At 40.6% G+C, this 23,750-nt stretch overlaps 1 protein-coding gene across 2 annotated transcripts in view; it reads left to right on the top strand.

Moving 5' to 3' along the window:
• Positions 1-23,750, top strand: part of bcas3 (BCAS3 microtubule associated cell migration factor) — a 325,389-nt gene that overhangs the window by 113,943 nt on the left and 187,696 nt on the right. For both annotated transcript variants that reach the window (XM_034113221.1, XM_034113222.1), the window contains exons 21-22: positions 190-386; positions 867-964. In XM_034113221.1, the coding sequence (XP_033969112.1) occupies positions 190-386; positions 867-964 (295 nt within the window). The remainder of the gene's footprint in view (positions 1-189; positions 387-866; positions 965-23,750) is intronic.

The raw sequence follows: 23,750 nt of genomic DNA on the forward strand, positions 1-23,750 counted from the left end.
TACTCCCTGTTAAGTGCTATTTGGCATTTGTTAACGAGCCTAATTGTACATGCCACAAGCTGAACTGGAACAGTAAACAAGTTCAACGTTAGCTGCTAAACTTAAGATAGTTGATGTGTGAGCATCTGAACATTATGAGCGTTACTCAATCATATTCTTGCCTCACTAATCTTTTCTCTTAAATCTCAGGTGGAAATTGTGACCCACACAGGGCCCCACCGACGCCTTTGGATGGGCCCACAGTTTCAGTTCAAGACCATTCACCCTTCAGGCCAGACCACCGTCATTTCCTCCTCATCCTCCGTCCTTCAGTCCCAGGGTCCCTCTGATGTCCAACAGCCCCTGTTGGATTTTGACACAGATGACCTGGACCTTCACAGTTTGAGGTACAAGTTGTTCAAATAAATGAAGTCTATATGCCAATATATGGCATTTTCGCCCAATATCGACAAGAACAAACTGCCTGCCCCGGCTGTAATCACTCGTTTAAAAAAAAGAAGCAAAGCATCTGAGGCCCGTGGATAATACTGCATGTGTGTAGTAATAAGGGGCTGCTGAATTAATCAAACTGTTATTGAAATTGCAGTATTGGCTGGTGCAATATTCAAATCGTAGGAAGTACAATATGTCTTGCAGCCAAAACATGTGTAAATGCAATCTCAAATGAAGGATTGCGGTACTGCATACATGTCCAGGCCTACTCCTTCTATCCTACTGACCTAATACAATCTTTTTGCTTGGTACAGAAATCAATCCTTCCAATATCCTGATTCATAGTGCAGTTCCAATATCAGTCGGATTAATCACAATAAGTTTTGTTTTACACATTCTTCAGTAAGTAATGTCCAGATATGTTATGTGTGCAGGATCCAACCGGTACGTTCAGAGCCAGTCAGCATGCCCGGCTCCTCCAGGCTGCTAGCTGATCGCAGAGGGCAGGCCAACATCATGGACTCAGGATCAGGTAGGAAACTTTCTTTGTTTACCTCTTCTTTATTGTAATACCTCGTCTTTTGCACTTCTGATACCATCTTGGTTCTTTATATTGGCTTGTCCTCCTAATGGTTTCATTCATATGATGTTCTTTTCCATCAACCTTACTGCAGTCTCTCATTATTTCATATTGGTCAATCCCATCAACCTCATCATTTGAACAGTCAGACTATGTTTTGGTGCTGTCTGTGTGGTCCATGCTTGTCTTGTGTTTTGGTATACTTACAATAACACTCAACCAACATGATACATTTCCACAAAAAAATATATTGCAATAGAATGATCCAATAGTAAAATAATGGATATTATTATTATTATTGTATTATTATCTGCCATTATTTTCCTACTTGAAATACAATTCCCAACCAATTGAAAATTGAGGTATTTTGCAGTAATTATTATTGTGGCAAGGTTATAGAAAACTGAATCATCTTCAATTGTCTAAATTGTCCATCTTACCTGATCCATATTCTACATCCTTCCCTGATTGGATGTATTGAAGTTATGGTGGGAAAGGGTGAAAGTTTAGACTCAGGTGTCCATTTTTAAATGAATACTTGAAGATTTTGTGTGGTTTTACCAACTAAGCCTTACATATAAAAACATATAGAGGCCAAAGTCATTCATATAATGACTTCTTTATAATTTTAGGTGTGTTTTCATGTAATCATTTGGTTTTCCATACCGTACATTATCAAAGATATAATTACCTGAAAACAAAATGTTTTAGCTGATCTAAAGTTATAGATCAACAGCAGTTTAATAGCATAATGCCAATATTTTCTCAAACTGTAAAAGCTCTTGTCTGTTTTGGAAAATACCCCAAAAATAATCTTAAAAGAACATCATAAAAAGATGACCTAATTGTACCTGCAAATGCTTTCCATGTTGAGAAGCCATTAACCTGTTAAGCCCTGAGCCTGTTTTTCAGGTCTCAGGCTCGAAAATGACATTCCCAGAACAATTGACTATAACTTTACTTCTAAAAGGGGTAAATTAATAATATTTTTTCTCAAAGCAATGACAAACCTGTGAGTTGGATGTTGAAAAGTCAGAATCAATAAATATTTTTTTTATTTTAAAGTCAATTCAGATTGAACATAGTAAAACAAATTAAATGATAGTGTCCGTCCAAAGAAAAAACATTACTTATAGTGAAAACCACCCTTGAATGATGGGTTAGTAGACTAAAAGCTTTAGGAATCCAAACTATAACATATAATAAGTACCCTGTATCAAGATTGATGCAAAACAAGTGAAATGTTACCTTTTTAGAGAGGTTTAGCAAAATGGTGGTGTATTTGCCATATCTCTGGCCCCCCTCGGTCAATTTTGATGATTGACACCTCTTTTGAACCGTTAGAGCCAATAGAATCGAGAGGGAAGTTCCTAAATCGATCCAAACATTACCATTGGTGAATGAGTGATGCGCAGCCAGAATGCCCAAAACCGGAAGCTGGGTTGTAGCTCTCACACACTCTATATGAAATCTCCGTTTTTTGACAAAAATTTTATGATGGATTATCAGTAATAATTTCAAAGTGGCACAGACACATTGGATTAACCTTCAGCAGCATTTTGATGCGTTTTAATGCCATTGAACACAACTTTTGATCAGAAAACAGCAAAGGTAAGACTTATTTGCCGTGTTGGCTCCGTAAAGCTACGTTGTGTGTTGTCTGGTTTTGCCTTCGCTGCCCTGAGAGTAGAATCTGTGGAATCTCAGCTTTCATTTGATATCTTGTTTTTGCAGATCCGATAAGTAATACAATATTTCTACCGTGAGTTCTGTGCTAAGTGCGTTAGCATTATTTCGCTTAGTGCTAATTCAGAGGCTTGGTATTACCCTTGTGTTTCGTTTAGCAAAAAATTGTTCATATCGTCAGTTAGCTGAGTTTCTTCCCGTTAAGTGGGTATGACACATTAATAGGTTGTTAAATGTTAAGAAGCCCTGAGACATTGTTTTGTGAAAAAAAACAGGTTAATACACTAAGCATATTGCTGGTTGTATCTTAAGGGAGACTGCTGAAATCGGTTTGAATGAGTTTAATGTTAAAGAGATTTCCGTTGACGTTGTGTAACACAAGTACAATCGCATCCAAGTGGATTAGAAGTAGTCCGACATTTACACCAGCCATTCTTCAGCTTTCCTACGCGAGTTGCTGCTCCTGTTGTTCTCCCTTCCTATTGTTATGTGCACTTTGCCCTTTTTTCTGTAATTAAATAGACTGCAATTGTTTGAAAAGGCCTGTAAAGTCTATCAGCCATTGAACAGGATTGATTTATTTTCAAGTGGTTTTGATGTCCCTCTACATGTCTCCTTTAATCTGGTTACGATGTTAGCCTAATCCAATCACACAGAGATGAGAGGATTTCCCCTTTAAAATATGTCTTTTACTCTCAAATGATAATGCTGTTACATGGGTCTTGTGAATGTGTGTGTGTGGATTATGCCTGGTATTTACTGCCAGTGTGGCTATGGGAACCATCACTTATTGTGTGAAATTATATCCTGTTGCCTTTTGTCTGATAAAGGAGATAAAGGAGCGACACAATGTCTGTGACATCGGCTGTGTCTTGTGACAGAGACTTCAGCCAGATCCGCCCACACACTGACATACTGTAGAGCCACTGCTGGGCTTTTCATACAGGTGCCAAGAAACATTTACGTCATGTGTCTCAAAAAGGTGTTTCAAATATTTAGGAATATCTGATTTGATCTTTGTCTTCTCTGCCTGTTGCTGCAACACATACCGGGTAATAAGCACCACACCACACACAATTATGATAAGCAGATCAACAAAATGTTGGAATGTAACTAAGTATATTTACTGTACTTAAGTATAATTATACGGTACTTTACTTGAGTATTACCATCCACTAGATGAGGGAAATGTGGTGCGTTTCTAATGCACTACATTTGTTTGACATTTAACATTCACTCAGTAGTACACAAAATATCCAAAATGTGCTTCACATTGACAAATTAAAACATAAAAACAACTCCTATATGCATTTCCTGGATATACATGTAAAAATTGAATAATATTAACTTATATTATAACGATTAAAAAAAACATTCTGCACAATGAGTGAGAGATGATTCATATTAGATGTTAAATTCAGAAATGTTACTTAAAATGGAGTATTGTAAACCTTACTATTAGTACTTTTACTTAAGTAAAGTATCAGAGTACTTCGTAGATATGGTTTTTGACCAATAATCAACTTTTTTTTTTAGTGTAACCCAGCTTCCGGTTTGGGGGATGCTGGCTGCGCATCACTCTCATTCCTCAATGGGTAATGTTTAGATGGATTTAGGAACTCCCCCTCAATTCTATTGGCTCTAACAGTTCAAAAGAGATGTCAATCACCAATGGGTTCCAGAGATATGGCAAATACACCCAAATGGGTTTTCTTCTAAACCTCTCAAATGTCACTTGTTTTGCATCAATCTTGATACAGGGTACTTATTATATGTTATAGTTTGGATTCCTAAAGCTTTTAGTCTACTATCCCATCATTCAAGGGTGGTTTTCACTATAAGTAATGGGTTTTTTTTGGACCGGAACTATAATTTACACTGTTCTACTATGTTCAATCTGAATTTACTTTAAAATAAATACATCTATATTGATTCTGACTTTTCTACATCCAACTCACAGGTTTATCATTGCTTTGAGAAAAAAGATTATTAATTGACCCCTTTTAGAAGTGAAGTTATAGTCATTTGTTCTGGGCATGTCATTTTCGAGCCTGAGACCTGAAAAACAGGCTTGGGGTTTAACAGGTTAAGAGTTTTCCAAATTCTAATTTCTGTTTTAAAAGTGTGTCACTCAAATAACTATATACTCATTTAGATCAGTCGATGAAGTCTTATTCAAATGTGCCTTTATGACTCATTCATAATAACATAAAAGGGAGGAAGATGAAGAACAGTCGCTGGTTAAACCACAGACCTACGCTTTATATTTCCTCCATCCCTGTCTGTATCGTTCTGTCTGCCAAATTGGTATCTGTGGTTGTTCTGACTCCAGCCGGAGCTCTCTTTTTTTCAGTTATCAACTTTTGGTTTCAGAGCAGAGAGGCAGGAGGAAAAAGCCAGACGGAGGGATGGAGGTGATGCTTATCAGTGTGCGTGTGTGTTCGTAAGGAGGGTTCATTGTTGTGTCCTGCCACTGCCATGGCGCCGTTCCTTATCACACACACACACATCACTTTTGTCTCACCCTCTGAGGAACATGCCTGTGTGTGGCAGAACTTACCAATATCAGTTTGAGGGCCTTTAGCATCTCTCGTTTGATTAAAGGTGCAGACATGTCATACAGCTTTACATTTGAACAGGCTAAGAAAATATAATACAAATCAAGTATTTTCATTTCATTCTTGTTGTGATAAAAATAATAAAGAATTTGATAAATGACACCAAGTTGTTGAATTGAACACTGTCCCGGATCAATCCAAGCAAAAAAATGATGCTAATTTTGAAGGATCTTAAAAGCATAATTTATTTAGTTTAAAGGGATCCTAGGCGGTGATCAATTTATGAATTTAATATTTAATGCTAACAAATGTGTCAAAATTTATTCCAAAACTTGGTGTCATTTAGCTAACCCTGTATTCTTTTTAGCACAACAAAAACACTTAACTTTCATTATGTTTCACTATATTTCACTATATTTTCTCTTGTTTGACCTTCTCGTCACTTCAACTTCAAGTCAAAGCATCTTATGATGATATTAACATGTCATCACTGAATCTGCAGTTGTATATTTATTATTAAATCATATACATATAATATATCAATCCCCAACATGCCCTTGGGCAAGATACTGAATCCCAAATTGCTCCCATAGACACGGCCAATGGTGGGTCGTGATTTGCTTCTATAGTATGTAACTCTGAATAAAAGCGTCAGCTAAAACAAAATGTTATTTAATGTAAATACACCATTTATCGTCTCACTAAGTCTAATGTATTTTTGGTCAACCCTTATTACAAATTGCTCATGAATGAACTATCCGAAACCACATAAACTTTACTTACTGGATTTTTTTCACATGAAGCAGTTCCAGTCCCAAAATCCTTCATCCCTCTCAGCCGTCTTCCAGCCGTTTTCATCAAAAAACAAAAGTGTTTCCCTCAGAGTCCTCAGGCTCAGAGAGGCCATAAAGCTGCAGTTTCCCCTACAGTGAGTCACTTACAGTCAGTCAGTCTCCCCAGTGTCTCCGATCTTATCTCAGCCTATAGACTCTGCTTATCTGTGCCTTCCCCGAGGTGATGGGAGACCATGTGCATTGGAGACACGCTCTCACACACAGACACAATGTATGTTTTACAGTGGTTCCAGTCATGGCTCCTTGACTCAGCATATCTGTCTGTATGGAGGGGCAGAGGAACACCAATCCTTCAGTCTCACTTTCCACCTGCTGCAATATACAGGATCAATGCATAGCTGTTCTCAATACCCCCATCTGCACCCCCAGGTGTGTGTGTGTTCGTGTAGAGGTGGCTCTAATCTAGACTACACAGTGGTCCAGGAGGTCATATCAAGAAAGAAAGAAAAGGAGACAGACCTGAAAAGAGATAACACTGCATGATTGGAAAGAAGTATTTAATCGTGTGTGTGTGTGTGTGTGTGTGTGTGTGTGTGTGTGTGTGTGCGCGTGTGTGTGTGTGTGTGTGTGTGTGTGTGTGTGTGTGTGTGTGTGTGTGTGTGTGTGTGTGTGTGTGTGTGTGTGTGTGTGTGTGTGTGTGTGTGTGTGTGTGTGTGTGTGTGTGTGTGTGTGTGTGTGTGTGTGTGTGTGTGTGTGTGTGTGTGTGTGTGTGTGTGTTGATAAGTCTCCCAGCCGCCCTCCACACCACTGTAAGTTGTGTTATGACTCTGCAAAGAAAGCCACCCTGCTCCAAAACAGGAAATAACAACAAACCTCCTCCATCTGTAGCATCAGCCATCTTGTTGTTTATGTTTTTGTCATCCTCAGTGTGTGCGTACCTCCGTCCCCGTCTTTGTCGCCACGTCTGACTGTTTGCATGTGTGTGAGTGATTTATCTGCGACTTTGAATCAGTGATAGTGTGTGTTAGCTGGCGGCAGAGCAGACAGAAAGAGAAGGAGCAGGCTTATCACAAAAAGGAGAAGAAGACACTTTAGAGAGCTACTCAGCTTTGGCACAGGTCTTTGGGTGTTGAGTGTGTGTGTGTGTGTGTGTTCGATAGACTGGTTGACATGTATGACCATGAAAGGGCTGGGCAGTATACCAACTTTTTATTGTTGGTATATTGATTTATTTTACGATGACAACAATGCACAATCCCAGCCTTGATTGTATACAGAAAATAATACCTAGGTCTACCCTAGATGTCCCCTTTATATTCCCTAGACCTTCCTTAGATCTGTTTGGTGATCTTCTGGCAAACTTCCGAATCCATTGCGCAATTGCATCTTCCTCAAGCCCCGCTTCTAATCTGTTGCATCATTTCCGGTCTCGTTTCAGTCAAATGAATGGAAAAGGAAAATAACACTGGATTTGGCTTTTAGAGTTTTTTTAAAACTCTTAGGCCCTAATAGGATCTATATTTAAGTGTTCGTCCTGGAAAGTTCATTTATATAAAACATATATACTGATTTAAAGATGGCTCTTTCGCAATTTTAGACGATGGGAAACAGTATTTTTGGCCCAAATCACAGGCTGACATGAAGGTTGTAGTACCAGCATTTGGCCTTAACAAAAATGTGATTGACCAACCGGCTCATGTTCAGGACGTGACCCAGCCCCACTCATTCAGAAATGGGGCCAGCAGTTTAATATACTTTCACACACCAGCCTGGATAATGACGTTAAACCATGAGCCTTTGCTCCCTCTAAATAGTGATTTCAAAACATTGGGAAAGTTCATGATTGTCAAAGCAGACCCGGTCTTTTTTGATCAATCTACTATTATTTACACAATAACACTTTAGGAGGAGATATCCAGAACAACTAACTGTTGCTAATAGTATGATTGAATTGTCAAATGTATTGAATTAAAGCACTCAATTATGTGTTTCAAAAATGGTTTCACCATGTCATATGATATATCTGTTGTCTGTAATATCTGTAATGAAAGAGCTTTAGAAATATCCCATGTGGCTTTGACTTACAACTAAACATTTAGCCAGATCCATCCCCTAGCTGACTTACCCTTCACTCACTCTGTGTTTGAGAATGTGTGTGTTAATACAAAGTAATTATCCTTATTTGGTTTGATCGTTTTTCGTGAAAAACACTGAATGTACGAATGTGAAAGAAATGGGTTCGGTTGGGTTAAGATGAGATCTGGTAACAATCAACTTTACACTTTTATTAAGACCAATTAGTCATTAAGGTGTCTTTAAGATGCAATTTCCCTCTTTGTGTGTGTATGAAGTGAATGTTGTACTGTGTACAGTATGGTGAGTGTTATGTTATGGTATTGTGCCAAGTCTCATCATGTGTGAATGTAATGGACAATACAGTATTCTGAATGCTGATTCTAGTCTATGAAACATAAATGACATTATTTTCATCAAACCATTCAGTTCCCAGATGTGATTCATGGTGTAAACGAGTGTCAGTATCAGAGAGACAGTGGTTTGATTCCCAGTACCTGCATTCAACTTTGTGATGTGTCCTTGGGCAAGATATGAACCCTAACCCCAAATGTCCACAGGGTGTCATTATGTGAAAAGCATCTGCACTTGGTATTTTCCTACACACTGTTATTTAAGTCTTTCCTGTGTATCATTTGGAAAAGTAGAAGTTTCCTCATTACGTGTGTTTTTTTCTTCATGCTATGAGGTGTCTGCTAAGAGCAAAAGTGGGTACTTATAATTCATTGATCATCGCTACACATCGCAGAATACATGCAAGATATTGGGTCTGGGATCAAATAATTTTAACAAGAATAAACTGAAACATTATTTGGATTAACCCCCCCTATTTAAGTGGGCATGAAGTCTCTCCATATAAGTTTTACCACCATTGTTAAATGAAAGGAAAACCAATAGCTGCTCTATAACACTACAACACACACTAGTCATATATTGGTGGAATTGCATACATAAAAGATAGGTTGAAACATTCAAGTGTTGGTGCATGATTAAGTTATTGACTACCTGTATGCATGCATGCACCTGTTAGCATCACCAACACAATGTCCCCTTGTCTCGGTGACCCACCACCTGTCTACCACCATCAGCACCGTGAGGCGAGAAGGGGTTTTCCCTGCATTATTGTCCCTACAAAGGCTAGAAAATAATCTAAGAGAGGGCTTTGAATGACTGAATAGGAAGACAAGGATGGATAGCCCCAACGCACACCCACACACATCTACACACACTCATTTACTCACTCAGACACGCACTTTGCCTACCATCTTGCCCTCCCTATTCGCTCTTCCCCTTTATACTTGAGCTGCCATTTAAAAGACTAGGCACCTGTGCTGTGGTATTCTGTCTCCCATTCTTTTTTTAATACACACATACCCCCAGTAACCTATACCCCACAATTACCTGCCAGGCTCATAAAGGGCCCTTGTATTTTTGCGCTATAGTGGACACACTGACAACAGTGATCGCGCCGGGCAGAAAGATGCCTGGCCATATGATCTCTTCCTTTTAAGACAAATACCCCAAATTTCCCGTGACCCCCTCTCCCCACCTTTCCATTCCACCTCTCCTGATTTTATTTTCATCAATAGGCACCTTTGTCACCTCGCCGCCACTTTGCCCCCCCACCCATCCTGTCCATTGCCTCAGGTTGCGTTCGTTGACCCATTGGTTGGTGACAGGACATAACAACAGATCTCTACCGTCATCACTGCTCCTTTTTGTTTTCTTATCACCAGCAATCAGGCCAGGGTGGTTATCAGTAGGAGTACAACGATCTGCTAGAGAATCTGAAAGAAACGGAAGCAAAGTGTCAACACAAATGGCACATTTAAATATGGTTTTCCTGGAATTCCTGGAATAGCTCCCGTTGGTTTGGTTTCTGTTTTTCAGACAGATACATTTCTCTATAGAATGCACAGGGTGCTAAATGTCAGGTGCCCTTATAGTTGATACACTTAGATTCCTCTGGAACTAATTGAATTCTGAGGCAAATGCATGAATAAATTGTAACTTTTCAAAGCTGAAAATTGTTATAAAGTATCATTACTCCTGCCTGAACACAACACAACCAATACCAACACACAGCCCCTCCCCCCTACACACACTCCAGTACACACACACAAAAGCAAGTTGTTAATTAACCGTTTGAATATCAGCTAATAGAAGCTGTTTGGTAAGCTAGGGATTTACTTTAAGTCACAGTATCATCTACCTGATCTACAACACATCTGAGCTGACACATTGTGTAAAAAGAGGTGTTTCATTCCACCTGTAGCGTTACAATCCTTTGAATCCAATGAGCAGCATCCTTATTAATAGTATAGGTAAGTGTTGATTTGACAAATTATGCATAATAAAAATACAGACCCTGAAATGTGCTTAAATGAAGCCAAATAATATGAAAGTGACTTTTACCAAAATGTAAATTATATAATTTAAAGGAATGAGAAACATTAAGATCCTGATCCTTAGTTTTACATAAAAGCATAGAAAAAGTTTACATGCTTGGGTAATTAGAAATGGATGGACTATCTAACATAGGAAGATTGTCCAGGTACTGCTGGATAAACAAACACACACACATACACACACACACACACACACACACACACACACACACACACACACACACACACACACACACACACACACACATCCACACACACATCCACACACACATCCACACACATCCACACACACACACACACACACACACACACACACACACACACACACACACACACACACACACACACACACACACACACACACACAGACTACCAATTAAAACACTGAAATCTGGATTCTTAGTTCATGAATATTGTTGGTAGCAGAGCACTTTTTTGTTAGTTCATCGTTTATACAAACTTCCTGTCATCGGTCAGGTTCGAGCAAAGCAGGGTGGACCCCAATGCACCAAAAGAAAACCAGAACTTAAACAAATCTGAACAAATCTCAAGGTCAAGACACAGCTGGGCAGGGCAGGAAAAACACAAGGGCACCAGGTGAACAGAATCAAACAGGCGGAACAACACAGGGGCCATTTCTCAATGTCGAGTATACCTGCTGCAGAGCCACTCTTTCAAGTATACTACGCCATTGAGAAACGGCCAGAGACAGGAAGTGAAAACAGACCTAACACAGGGGTGAACACTTTTTCTAAATTAAATAGGAAACACTCACGGATTTTAACATCATCATGCGCGCACTGTTAATTCAGGTCGCAACAATGTCATTTTAGGTTGCAACTACAGACTCACTAATACAACTAATGAATAAATGGTCACCACAAGTTCCGAGAACCCTTCCACATCACTAAGCTTTAGAGTTGGTATTCATTCCACACAGTCTGACACTACTATATACTGTGTGTTGTGCTTGTTCCATCTCTTTATTGAAGTTATTTAATGTTTGCATTGAGCAACAATCCTTGACTCCTTGATGTTAATGGCTGCATCATTCAATCATATAGAAATATTTAGCATGGCAGATTTGGCACCATTGCTTAAGATAAGATAAGATAATATGTACTTTATTGATCCCAATTTGGGATTTATTTGCATTGCAGCAGAATAAAAAGACAAAAACAAGTACTGGAATTGATTGTATTGTGTGGACAATCCCGAAACCGAGACCAAACCAAAACAGGTGGGAGATTGACTCCTGAGCTTGATAAATGACTGTTATTTGATTTACAAGTAACTATCTGCACTACTGGTAACACACTCATAAAGGAGACAGGGTTATATCTTGTGAAACTCATCTTAAATGTCGACATATTTTTCATTTTTTTCCATTTTCTGTCCACACTCCTTTTGACATCTCGCTCACTTTTAGACCCGAGGGTGTTGGCTGGCATGTGTGTATGCGAGCGTGTGAGGGTCGGTTTAGCCACATGTAGGGATTTATGTCAAGTGTGTGCGTGACAGAGAGATCAGGGAGTGACATGGATTGATATGGGTGAGTGCTGATCAGGTTTTAGTGCTGTTGTTATCTCTCGCTGGCTCTTTTTGTCGACGTGTGTGTATATTTTTGTGTCGAGCACTTATAATCTGTGAGAGATGGAATGCCCTCCAGCATGTTATACTGTGTGTGTGTGTGTGTGTGTGTGTGTGTGTGTGTGTGTGTGTGTGTGTGTGTGTGTGTGTGTGTGTGTGTGTGTGTGTGTGTGTGTGTGTGTGTGTGTGTGTGTGTGTGTGTGTGTGTGTGTGTGTGTGTGTGTGTGTGTGTGTGTGTGTGTGTGTGTGTGTGTGTGTGTGTGTGTGTGTGTGTGTGTGTGTGTGTGTGTGTGTGTGTGTGTGTGTACAATGCCAAAGGGGCAGTGTAGACTGAGCAGCTGCTCTTTATAGTGACTGAGCGGACACCAATGTGTCGGGCATCTGCCATGCGTTCACTCTACCGCCTACCCACTGGAGTGTGTGTGTATGAGTGTGTGGCCTAAGAGTGAGAGAAGCTGTGTTTGTGATTGTCATAATTTATTTTCCAGTAGTTTATTCATTTTGTAGCAATTGTAATTTGTATAGAAATATACATGTTGGTATTTTTAATAACAATTTAAAGGACAATGTGGTTGTAAATTCATTTTAAGTGTGTGTGTGTGTGCGCTTGTGTTTGTGTGTCTCCACCAGCTGCTTAGACAGTGGACCATGTTGATTTTTCATGTTCAAGTCCAGTGTGAAAACTGTTTAATTCACACATGAACACATGCACACATGTGCACACAAAACATGTGCGTGTTACAGAACAGCGGTGTGTCCCAGTGTGAGGGGGGGGGGTTGCTGTTGGTGCCACCTTTTCATTCCCATGACCTCAATCTGTGGCGGGCGCCCTGCCAGGCTGGCCGTCCCTCTGTCTGCTGGGCCTGCCACAACTTCCAGAATGTGAAGAGGAAGCAATGGAACAGCAGTAACCTAACCTCACACACACTCTGACACACACATGTGCTAAACTCATCGTTATGCACTCATCTGAGGAAGAGTTATACTTTGTATCATGGATGTAATAAGAGAATTTGATCAAGCTTTGGAATGGGGCCCAGTATATTCCTATGAAAGTTGCTCAATGGCGCATGAAACCACAATGGGCCCAAAGAGCATGCGCACTTGCATTTGACTTAAGCCCCACCTCCAATCCACTATGTCAGCATAATATCCAGTTTGGCTCCGTCAAATTATTTGAGAGGAAAATAATGCAACGGCTATTTGTACATCATACACATTTGAATTTGAATTAAAGTGTTTTTACTTGGTAGTTGATTTAGCTAAAGATAAATGATATGCTGTGTAGACGTCTCTTTCCCAATGTAAGTCAATAGGAAAAAGTATTTTTGGGCCCAATGACGTCACACACTAACAAATAAGTTGTAGTACCACAGTTTGGCCACTAAGAACGTTTGCTGTCACCCTATCTCTGGGGGCTTTCTTAGAATACACCCAGGGAGCCATATATAAAACATACAAAGCAGACTCTTGAAAAATAATTCCAAAACTAGTTCTTTGTTTTCTTGTTTGATATTTTAATTGTTGATTAAATATAATTAGATATTCGACTGACAAAACAAAACGTTGTGATCTTAGTATTTGGGAATCTGTAATGGTAATTTTCACTTTTATTTCTCACATAAATAAACATTTATTATATTAACAAAAAAGATAAATAACAATTCAAAACAATGTTACACATCACATGACGTCAACCATGGTGATGAGCAGACAGCAGAATTGGATCCTTCAAGTCGATATATACAATTATGAATAGTCTATTTTTTTTGTTGCAAAAAACTTTATTTCCTCCATGATAGAAACATGTTTGACAGCCGGGGTCCCTTTAAAAAAAAAGTTATCCAAAGCATTACCAGTCATAATGCAGTTTACATTATCAAATGTAAAATATGCATTAGTTTGAATTGATCCAGGTTCCCACTGGAATGCAGGTAGACTATGTAAGCTTAATGCAATGTTAACGACATATCACTGACCAACAATCTAAAGGGCATTTGTGATGCATTCATGGATAGTTGAAATAATAAGAAAAAGTTGTAACCTTTAATACTTCATGGCTCACCTGTTCTGTTTACTTTGTTGCCACCAGGACATTGATTACCCTTTTTAATGTGTTTGAACACGGATCAATATAAAGCTTATGATCCAACCTAACGCTCATGCACACAGAGAAGATGGATTACTAACTTACCATTTCCCAACTCTTAAACCTCCCATTAACCTGCCGTGATGCCTTTCTTGTCTCGGGACAGTCTTTGTACGTTTTTAAAAGTTAGGTTTTTTTGCACATCTCTATACAAGGAGCAATATCAGATAGGAGCCAAAAAAGCATCTAAATTGTGCTTCTCTGTCTTCATAATACAATTATGAACAGCTGACTCAGTCCCCAAGTACATAAATGAAAGACCTTTCACATCATTTACACGCACACACACACACACACACACACACACACACACACACACACACACACACACACACACACACACACACACACACACACACACACACACACACACTCAGGTGATTTGAAGTATTTCACCTGTTCAGATCAGGACTTTGGGGGCGTGTACCCTCTTACAGCTTTTTTCCCCTCCATCTCCTCCTCTTTACTTCTCTCCAGCTCTCTCTACACTTTCCCTCTCCCTCTGACACTAACCCTCTCTGACAGTGTCTCCAAGCTGTCGCACCCTAATCCACCTCTGAGAGGTGTTAAAGCACTTACACACACACACACAGGCACACACACATACACACACACAGCGTTTCTCTGGATCCCGTAAGGTATCGATCTGCCGTCCCGCTCACTCTAATGGGATTCTTTACACCTAGGCATCAGCAACGCCTAATGCATCACATAACATCTGATGCAGCAGACACACACACACAAACACTTACATAAACAAAAATGAATAGATGCTAGAAGAGGAGAACAGCACTAAACAGCTTATGATGCATATGCTGTTCAGTGCATTCTCTTCTAGACTACACTCCATATCTCTAAATCTAACAGTGATTAATGACTCTATTCAGCCTTCTAAAGTAAGATGAGCCCTGTTTCTCTAAACTTAAGATTCTTTAATGTATTCAAAAACGATTGACTAAAGTTATTATGTTACAAACTTTTACTTGGTATGGTCTTATTATTTTTCTGTTCGGTAATGTTTATCCCACAGAGCAGTGGGTTTCTCAAAATGCAATATGCCATTTTGCTCAAGTAAGCTAACATTCACACACTGTTGGCCATGCCATCTGGAGCAACTCGGGGTTAAATATCTTGCCCAAGTATGCTTCGACATGTCGACTGCTGGGATCGAACCCACAAGGCAGCCACATTAGCACACGAAAACGGTTTGTACCGTAATGGTTGTATTACTTCTGGTCAATTAAATGGCCTGTCATTAGACATACAAACCTAAAGCAAAGTCCCTACTGTTAAATGGACTATACATATAGTACTACCTTCTCCACCTATTTAATATGAGCTCCTTCAGCTGGACAACACATTCCCTGTTACCCTTCAAACAACTTTTCCGTAACCTTTCTTTATCTTCATTGCCTCCTTCCTTCCCTTTGTTTTTCTCGGTGTCACCTCGGGGCTGACCAGGTGGTGGGCTACTGCAGGCCCATTTCCTCAGCAGGTGTGTGTGTGTGTGCCTCTTTGTCGTTGTCTGTGTGTGCATGCATGCGTGTATAGAGAAATGTGTGTATGTGTGCACATTTACGTAGATATTATCTGTTCACCTGCTCCTTGTGAGCCACATAAGCAGTCATTGTGTGTCGAAGCTAGGACCAACCCCCTCCAGGTGACAACAGGTGTGTGTGTGTGTGTGTGTGTGTGTGTGTGTGTGTGTGTGTGTGTGTGTGTGTGTGTGTGTGTGTGTGTGTGTGTGTGTGTGTGTGTGTGTGTGTGTGTGTGTGTGTGTGTGTGTGTGTGTGTGTGTGTGTGTGTGTGTGTGTGTGTGTGTGTGTGTGTGTGTGTGTGTGTGTGTGTGTGTGTGTGTGTGTGTGTGTGTGTGTGTGTGTGCGTGCGCAAGGATAATATCAAGGAGGATATTGTTTGTGCCGGGGTGGGGGGAGATAAAGGCAGAGGGGAAGAGGTTACAGCCTCAATCTTTCCTCACCTGGAAATTATGTCCGCCGCCATTTTAGTGGAGTGTGTTTTCAATCACTGCAGGAACGTGAGAAATGTCCGCTTGGGAATTCCTCCCCAACTTCCTGTCTGTCTTCCAGTGTGTGTGTGTGTGTGTGTGTGCAAAATGTGTTTGTGCTGCTACAGGCAACATCTCTTTCACAGAAAGTGTCCTTTTTACGCCAAAAAATCCTCAGACCTTTGTGTGAGCAGTTTCAACTCTTAATAATTGTTATATCTCTCACAGGCTCCGCCCTCTACTGGACTCTATGGGTACTACCTTATCATGCAAGCATTCACCTACTGAGACTTCTATAGACGTAGCCGGCCCTGGGGCGGGCCTACCTGAATGCGCGCGCATCTCACCGTATAAAAGGAGGCCTCGCCTCCTGACTGTCATCCCTTTCTCTTCAGCGAGCGGAAGTGATACACTGAGAATAGACGCGAATAAGAGAAAGAGAAAGAAAAGCATGGACTCACCACTCCTTGAGCACCGGACCTGCCCGACATGCCCTGGCCTGATCGCGGGGGCTGATCCGCATCGCCTGTGTGAGAAGTCTCAGTAGGTGAATGCTTGCATGATAAGGTAGTACCCATAGAGTCCAGTAGAGGGCTCCGTCTGTGCTTATATAACAAGGGTTACCATATGTAACCCCTCGTTTTATCTAACGTAAGAAAAATACTCATGTAATTTGTTTCATACAGTGAGTGTGTTAACTGCTCTTAGAAAACACATTTTCCCTTAAACAAAAACTGACTATGTTACACAAATACATTTTAAAGGTGTTTAAAGTCAAAATAATTTTAAATGTGTTTCATTCATGTATTTAAGGGACAGGTCACCAAATGTACGTCACCCTTAATTCACCTATTAGAGGGATTGCTACAGATCCTGCGAAAATAGCTGTCTTTTGGCTCAAATGACATAGTGATCATGATTTAGGCTTGGAATCTACAGATCAAAGCCTGCAACGAAATGGGGAATGGACTTTCAAAAACATAGGCATATCTTCCTCAAATCCATAACATTTATGAAGTGCAAGGTTTTATTGATTGTTTGTGTATTACTTTAGCTTCAGTCTGATATTTCAAAGCTGAACTAGAGCTATATATTTGCTAAATATGCAACTATATACAGTATTAATTATTTCAAGCCATGTTTGCCTTGTACTTTCATTATGATATGTTCACCTTTCAAAATGGTCATTTTCGGGGTGTGGCTTAAACGGGCAGCCTGTCAGTTTTTCCACCTCTATGACTTTTTTCTAGTGCTGCTAGCGCACCCACATTTGGGCTAATTTGGGCCAGAACATCTGTGAAATATACTCTAGTTCGACTTTGCTTTCACCAAGCTATCTGCTCGTGATGACTCCAGGGTAGTGAAAACGATTTTGGTTTTAACATTAGTTATCCAGCATTTGGCAGCAAAACTGAAGGCCAGTCAATAAGCCATGGTTAGCCTGCTTAAGACAAGAGCCCTGAAGCCCTATCCCACTTCTATAAAGAGCCAGCTGGCTAGTTCATTTAAAGTTAATGAATATTGAATGGGTCCAAATTGCACCAAATGTATTACCACACGCTGTTGGGGCCCCAGCAATACAGCAGCCAAGTATACTGTAGATTTGGTAAATGGTTCTCGAGGATTGCGGAGGATATACATACCAACATACACACAGGATTGCTTTATACTGTAGATGCTTCTTTATTCATTTGCGAGTACTGTCCAAAGATATTGCAGATGTGTATTCTGACTCACCAGTTTTTAATAGAGACAGAAACTAAAAAACTAAAACAGGAAGGAGGAGAAACGGTACATCAGCAAAAGAACCATCATCTGCAAAGAATGACACTTTCAGAAACAGATAGATTCAGTTGCTTGGACAGAAAAAGCACACCTTTGTCTTTCTGAAACAAACACACACATTTTGTCTCAGGCTTGGACTCACTGATGGATAGCAGTTGTGGCAGCACTAGCACACGTTAGCATGTTGCGGCTGCAGAGCCTTGTATCTTTTGCTGAAGATCATAGCAGAGGCAAAGTGACAGCTTTCTTAGACAGATCTGCTTCCCTTTGTCCTTTTCTTGCCATTCCTCTAGTTTGTTGTGCATGTTGAGACAGTAGTGGTGTGCGTCTGGAGGTTTTGCGTTGTTGCCAGACTGAGCAGGTACATTCAATAGACTGTTGGACATTTTGTCGGTGCTGCAACTTTTAAGTGCTTTAGCTGATACCTTCCAAACTTTCCGTCACATCCAATTATTCTCTCCCACTTTTTTTTCCAATTTTTAAAAGATCCCTGTTGTCGTCAGCAGTCCTGTGTTCCTGTTCCACAACATATACTCCCTTTTATTATTTGAAAACTAAGAATGTCCTCTTTCAAAAAAGCGTACAACTGAAATGTGTTTTTGGTCAATGTGACTGATTTTGATAGAGCACGTCAAATATTGCACAACAGCAACAGTAATTATTCTAATTGAAGTTTCTCAGGTACGTTTTGTAAGGGTGCTGCCTTTAAGGGCTCAAATAGCATGTGGGTTGGATTTCCTCTTTGGCAGAACCAGCTTACATTGGGCCAAATTCCAACCAAACAACTAGCATAAAAATATTTGATTCTTCTTTATTGTTGTTAGACGTAATAGGTTGAATTATTTTGCTCACTAGACATACTGAGATGATGGCCAAAGCTGTGAAGATAAGAACCAGCTCTTTTTTTGGCATTATCCTGTGTGAGTGAGTGTTTTTTTTTTTTTAAAGGGTCCCTACCTATTTGTGTGCATGTAAATGGTCTGCAAAGGCTAAAATCCCCCCCCCCCCCTGCCTGAAAAGCATCCATTGGACTTCTTTGTTTACTTTGACGACATAATGGGATCACTATAGGCGCTTTCACACCGGAGTACTTTTCCCAGGAATAGTTCCGATAGTTCTTGGGATTTTGCTTTCACACCAAAAAGATCTGGAACTAAAACCTAGTTCATGCGAACCTTTTCACCCCTTTTCAGTCCCTGCTAGAGAGGTGGTACTTTCCTGGGGAGGAAAAGGTTCCAATTTCTGATTGGCTGGGCGAATTGCAAACCACGCCCCGTAAAACTCCGAAAGGTTTTGTGAAGCCGCCATTTTATTTGCTCGCATTAGCATTATTAGCATTAGCATTAGCCCAGCGCACCAACGGAGAGAGACTAACTTATGGCAACACAAAATAAAACGTGGGAGCGGTGGAGTGATGAGGAGGTGTCGGCGCTTCTGGCGATTTACCCGGGACTTCGGGTGGAGATGACTCCGGGACTTCGGGTTGCAGTATACGCCATGAAGTTGTTTGCGGCCTGCCAGTAAACCCAAAGCAGAAGAAGAAGAAGTGACGTCAGCGGCTTCATTTGCGTAATCCTCCCTCAGGGACTTATTCTGGTGTGAACGCGATCTACTAGGACAGTTCCGGGACTAAAGAGTTCGGCGGGACTAAGTACTGGGAACTAAGTACGGCAAAGTACTTGGTGTGAAAGCGGCTTATGTAACACTTGCGCTGCTAAGGTGTAAGACATTTTTAAGCTATTGACCAATCACAACAGATCTGGCCAGCTAACCAATCAGAGCAGACTGGGCTCTGGTTTCAGACAGAGGGTAAAAAGAGGTGCTGCAGACCCTTTAAACATAAAAGCATTTAAACATGTCCCAGTAGGGGCACAAAATACAAATATGAACCTTCAAATGAACATAATATTTCCTCTTTAACTTGACATTTGAAAATAATTATATTGATTTGCACTGCCTGTGTGTATTTGGTAAGGGGTTGGTGTAGCCCCATGTGGATGTAATAAGTACAGCATTATAGATACATCTTAGATATCTTTAGACCTTGATCTTACTTCACCAGGCTGCATAACTGTACCTGTCGTCACAATGATGAGTTAGAATCTAAAAGGCATGCTGGAGACCTGATTTCTGTGTGTATATGTGTGCGAGTGTGCACGGATGCAGTTCCTAGGATTGAGTTAGTGCGGTACTTGGTGGAGACCGGAAATGTATTCAGAAGCATGACACGTACTTGAAGAGCCTCCTGCACACTAAATACACATGCACACACCAAACATGTGTTTCTAATGAAACTGGTGTATCGGAGTGCTGGTCAGCCATACTGTATGAGATCATCCTGTGTGTGTGTGTGTGTGTGTGTGTGTGTGTGTGTGTGTGTGTGTGTGTGTGTGTGTGTGTGTGTGTGTGTGTGTGTGTGTGTGTGTGTGTGTGTGTGTGTGTGTGTGTGTGTGTGTGTGTGTGTGTGTGTGTGTGTGTGTGTGTGTGTGTGTGTGTGTGTGTGTGTGTGTGTGTGTGTGTGTGTGTGTGTGTGTGTGTGTGTGGTAAACGCATGCTTTTGTGAGTAGTTCTCTGAACAAACAAAGCACTCACACTTATAGGCTGCATTTAAAGCCTTCAGATGGTGTGTTTGTGTTCAAGTGTGTGTATGTGCATGTTTCTGGTTCTTACCATCGACAGCAGCTTTACCCCATTTTGCTAAGACTCTATTAAAGCTCCAGTAGCCTTTCATCTAACGGCTATGCTTATATATGCTCCACCTGGCTTTATGTTTGTATATTTGACTCTGTGGCTGTGTGTGTGTGTATGCCGTCAGCCACTGGGCTAACAAACACACTTAATACAATTATCCCTCTGGAAAGACGAGAATGGGTGACAGGCGGCACCTCAGAAGGTACGCTGTCTGGTGTGTGTATTTCTGTGTGTGTGTGTGTGTTTGATGGGGATATTGTCACTGGCTGCTAGTCATGGCATTTCCATCCTTCCCTCCAGTACCCCTCCAATCCCTGTCTTCCTCCTCTTGTAATCGGGGGTTTTCCCTTATAATTAGTCCAAGCACCCTCTCCCCTCCAGGAGACGCCTGCTCGCATGGCACCTTGGCCCCAGTAACAAGCACCCTTTCCCCCCTATGGCAGTGGCGCTTCCCCCCTAAAGCGTCAGGAGTGGGAGTTTAGCTTAGCATAAGAGCTAACTAGGCTGCGAAGCCTCAGAGCGGGCCCTGGCGCCGGCCAGCCACATCCCCACTGGTCAGTCTCGCTCTAATCCAATAAATGAGCTGTGCGGGAGGGCAAGTGTCACACACTCTGCACACACATACACACACACACACACTCTACATACACAGTTGTAGGAACAAAGTTGTGACAAGTTGCTACTAATTGTGTTCTGTCTGTCTCCGTCTCCTCCTCCTTAGGGCTCAGAGAAATTCCTCAATCATTGTGCTGAACTCAAGTGTGTGTGTTTGTGTATTGGGTTGTGTAGAGTGTGTATGTTTTCTCATTTGCTTCTACTGAGCTCTCTATTCTTTTGTCTTCCAACATATCTTTAGGTTTTTTACTTAATTTTGTAATTGCATGAAACAAAGGGGGAAAACATAGAATAATTTGTAAATGAACAATTTCCTAGGCAAATATTAATTTCCCACAGCTTTTTTTTTACCCAGTCCTGATGTTGTGTCTGCTTAGAATAAATGGTCTCTTTTTGGCCCTCTTTTGGGCTTCAGTGGTCTGTCAAAATGTAGTTATTTGCAGGAATACATCCTTCAGTCTATGATAATGGACAGGTCTTCTTTAACCCTAACCTGAACCCTAAGCTTCCTAAAACATTAAACCATCCAGGCTATCAAACCTCATTTAGAAATGACTAAATCAACTTAGGTTTAATGCAGTTTTATCTGGTCCATCACATTTACTGCACTAATGCCTCACCCCTACAGGATGCATGTCAATGTTTTAGACACTTACAGATGTTGTTAAGAGCTTGAACTACCTGTTCTCTGTTGTTTATCCAGGTCAAATGTATCAACATGCTAAAAAACTGGTGATTACAAAAAAAAATGCAACATATTTAAACCCTTAAAGAGGAAACCTTTGACCGAAGAATCAACATCCTCTTTACCGCAGGAAGCAGCAGGCTTTATGGGAAATGTGGACTTAATTTAGTGAAATACAGGGAGTAACAATATCACTGGCTCGAGCTAGAAGTTGCCAGTCTTTGCAAACACACCATATTTGTTTACTGAAATTAAGGAGCACACAATGAACTGGTCAGTAACGTATTCATGTTTTATGTGGCACATACCACCTTTTAAAAGAGCCATTGAACACACACAAAATAACATCACTCCTATTAACTTAGATGTGTTTGAAGACAGTCTAGAACAGAATCTGAACCAGAGCTGCACAATTATTGAGAAAAACAATTGATACAAATATCAGGCATTTTAAATGCTGTTTGGGTTGCTGCATTAACGTGTATGTTAAAGGAGCCCAAGGAAAACTACGGAATACTAAGGTCCCCAGCACCAACATTAGCAATTTTACATAAATCCTCAGTCCTAATTTTATTAATGCTCAGTAAATCAAGCATTTTTGTCGAACATCAGCTGCCTTGTACACTGTCTGATAAACAAATATGACCTAATGAAGCAGCAAGCAGTTCCAGTCTTTTTCTGCAAATCAGGAACACATGGTAGACACACAAACACATGCGCTCACAAACACACACCCATGTAAGAACGCAGCAATGGCACACAAGCTAGCAAGAACACATATTCTCAGGCATTTTATCATGTGTACGGATACAGCTGAGTGAACACAGAGGCGCCTGAGGAAGTGGGAACTTCTCACTTAAGTTTCACGCTCATTTTGTTTTATTTCATTTTCTCGTGTGTCCATTTCTTTTGTCTTCATCTTCCCTTTCCAATGCTTGCTTCACTGACTAAGGTATTGTCATCTTAGGCCAACTGCCTTTTAAGTTTTGAAAGCCACAATTCATAACACACTTAAATCCGTACCAGTATCCACACACGCAAAACACATGACACAATCCCACCACAGGAAAAGCCCTGAGCCAGAACAGGCAGGAAAACTCTGGAAAACCAGGATACAATTTGGCACTTATGGAGCCTAAACGATTTCCTCCTGGGCGTTGGGCACCGTCCTACTGGGAAAAGCCAAAAGACCGGCAGAGAAAATTACATCCGGGAAAATGTTTATGCAGCACACTCAGCTCCCTCGCTTTTTGCCTCGCAAATGAGTGATTATTCATCTACTCTTAACCTCTGAGAAAGAGGGGGGCCGATGCAGAGAGGGAGATTATTTCCATCATTAGCTTTTGGAAATGGCAGCTGCTGGCATAGTTTAGCTTTTTTGTCACAATGTGAGCTTCCTATTTGGCAGAGCTGAAGGTAGTTGGAGAGCTCACACACATTGTTTAGCTCATTGTAGTGAATACCAATGGTTTATTTGGGCAAGGTGGGTAATTGGAGAAAGTGTCCGCACAAATAGTAACACACCTCATGCAATGTTCATTGTAAAAACATTATGTTCTTTGCCATAATTGCCAAAACAGTACATAATGTATCCATGTATAACCCTAACCCTAAACATTATAACAATACTATATCATGAATGGACATATACATGGATATCTTAAAATGTGTTGATTACAAAAAGATATTGGCTTGTACA

Source organism: Trematomus bernacchii, unplaced genomic scaffold (genome assembly GCF_902827165.1).
Source record: "Trematomus bernacchii unplaced genomic scaffold, fTreBer1.1, whole genome shotgun sequence".
NCBI lineage: Eukaryota > Metazoa > Chordata > Actinopteri > Perciformes > Nototheniidae > Trematomus > Trematomus bernacchii.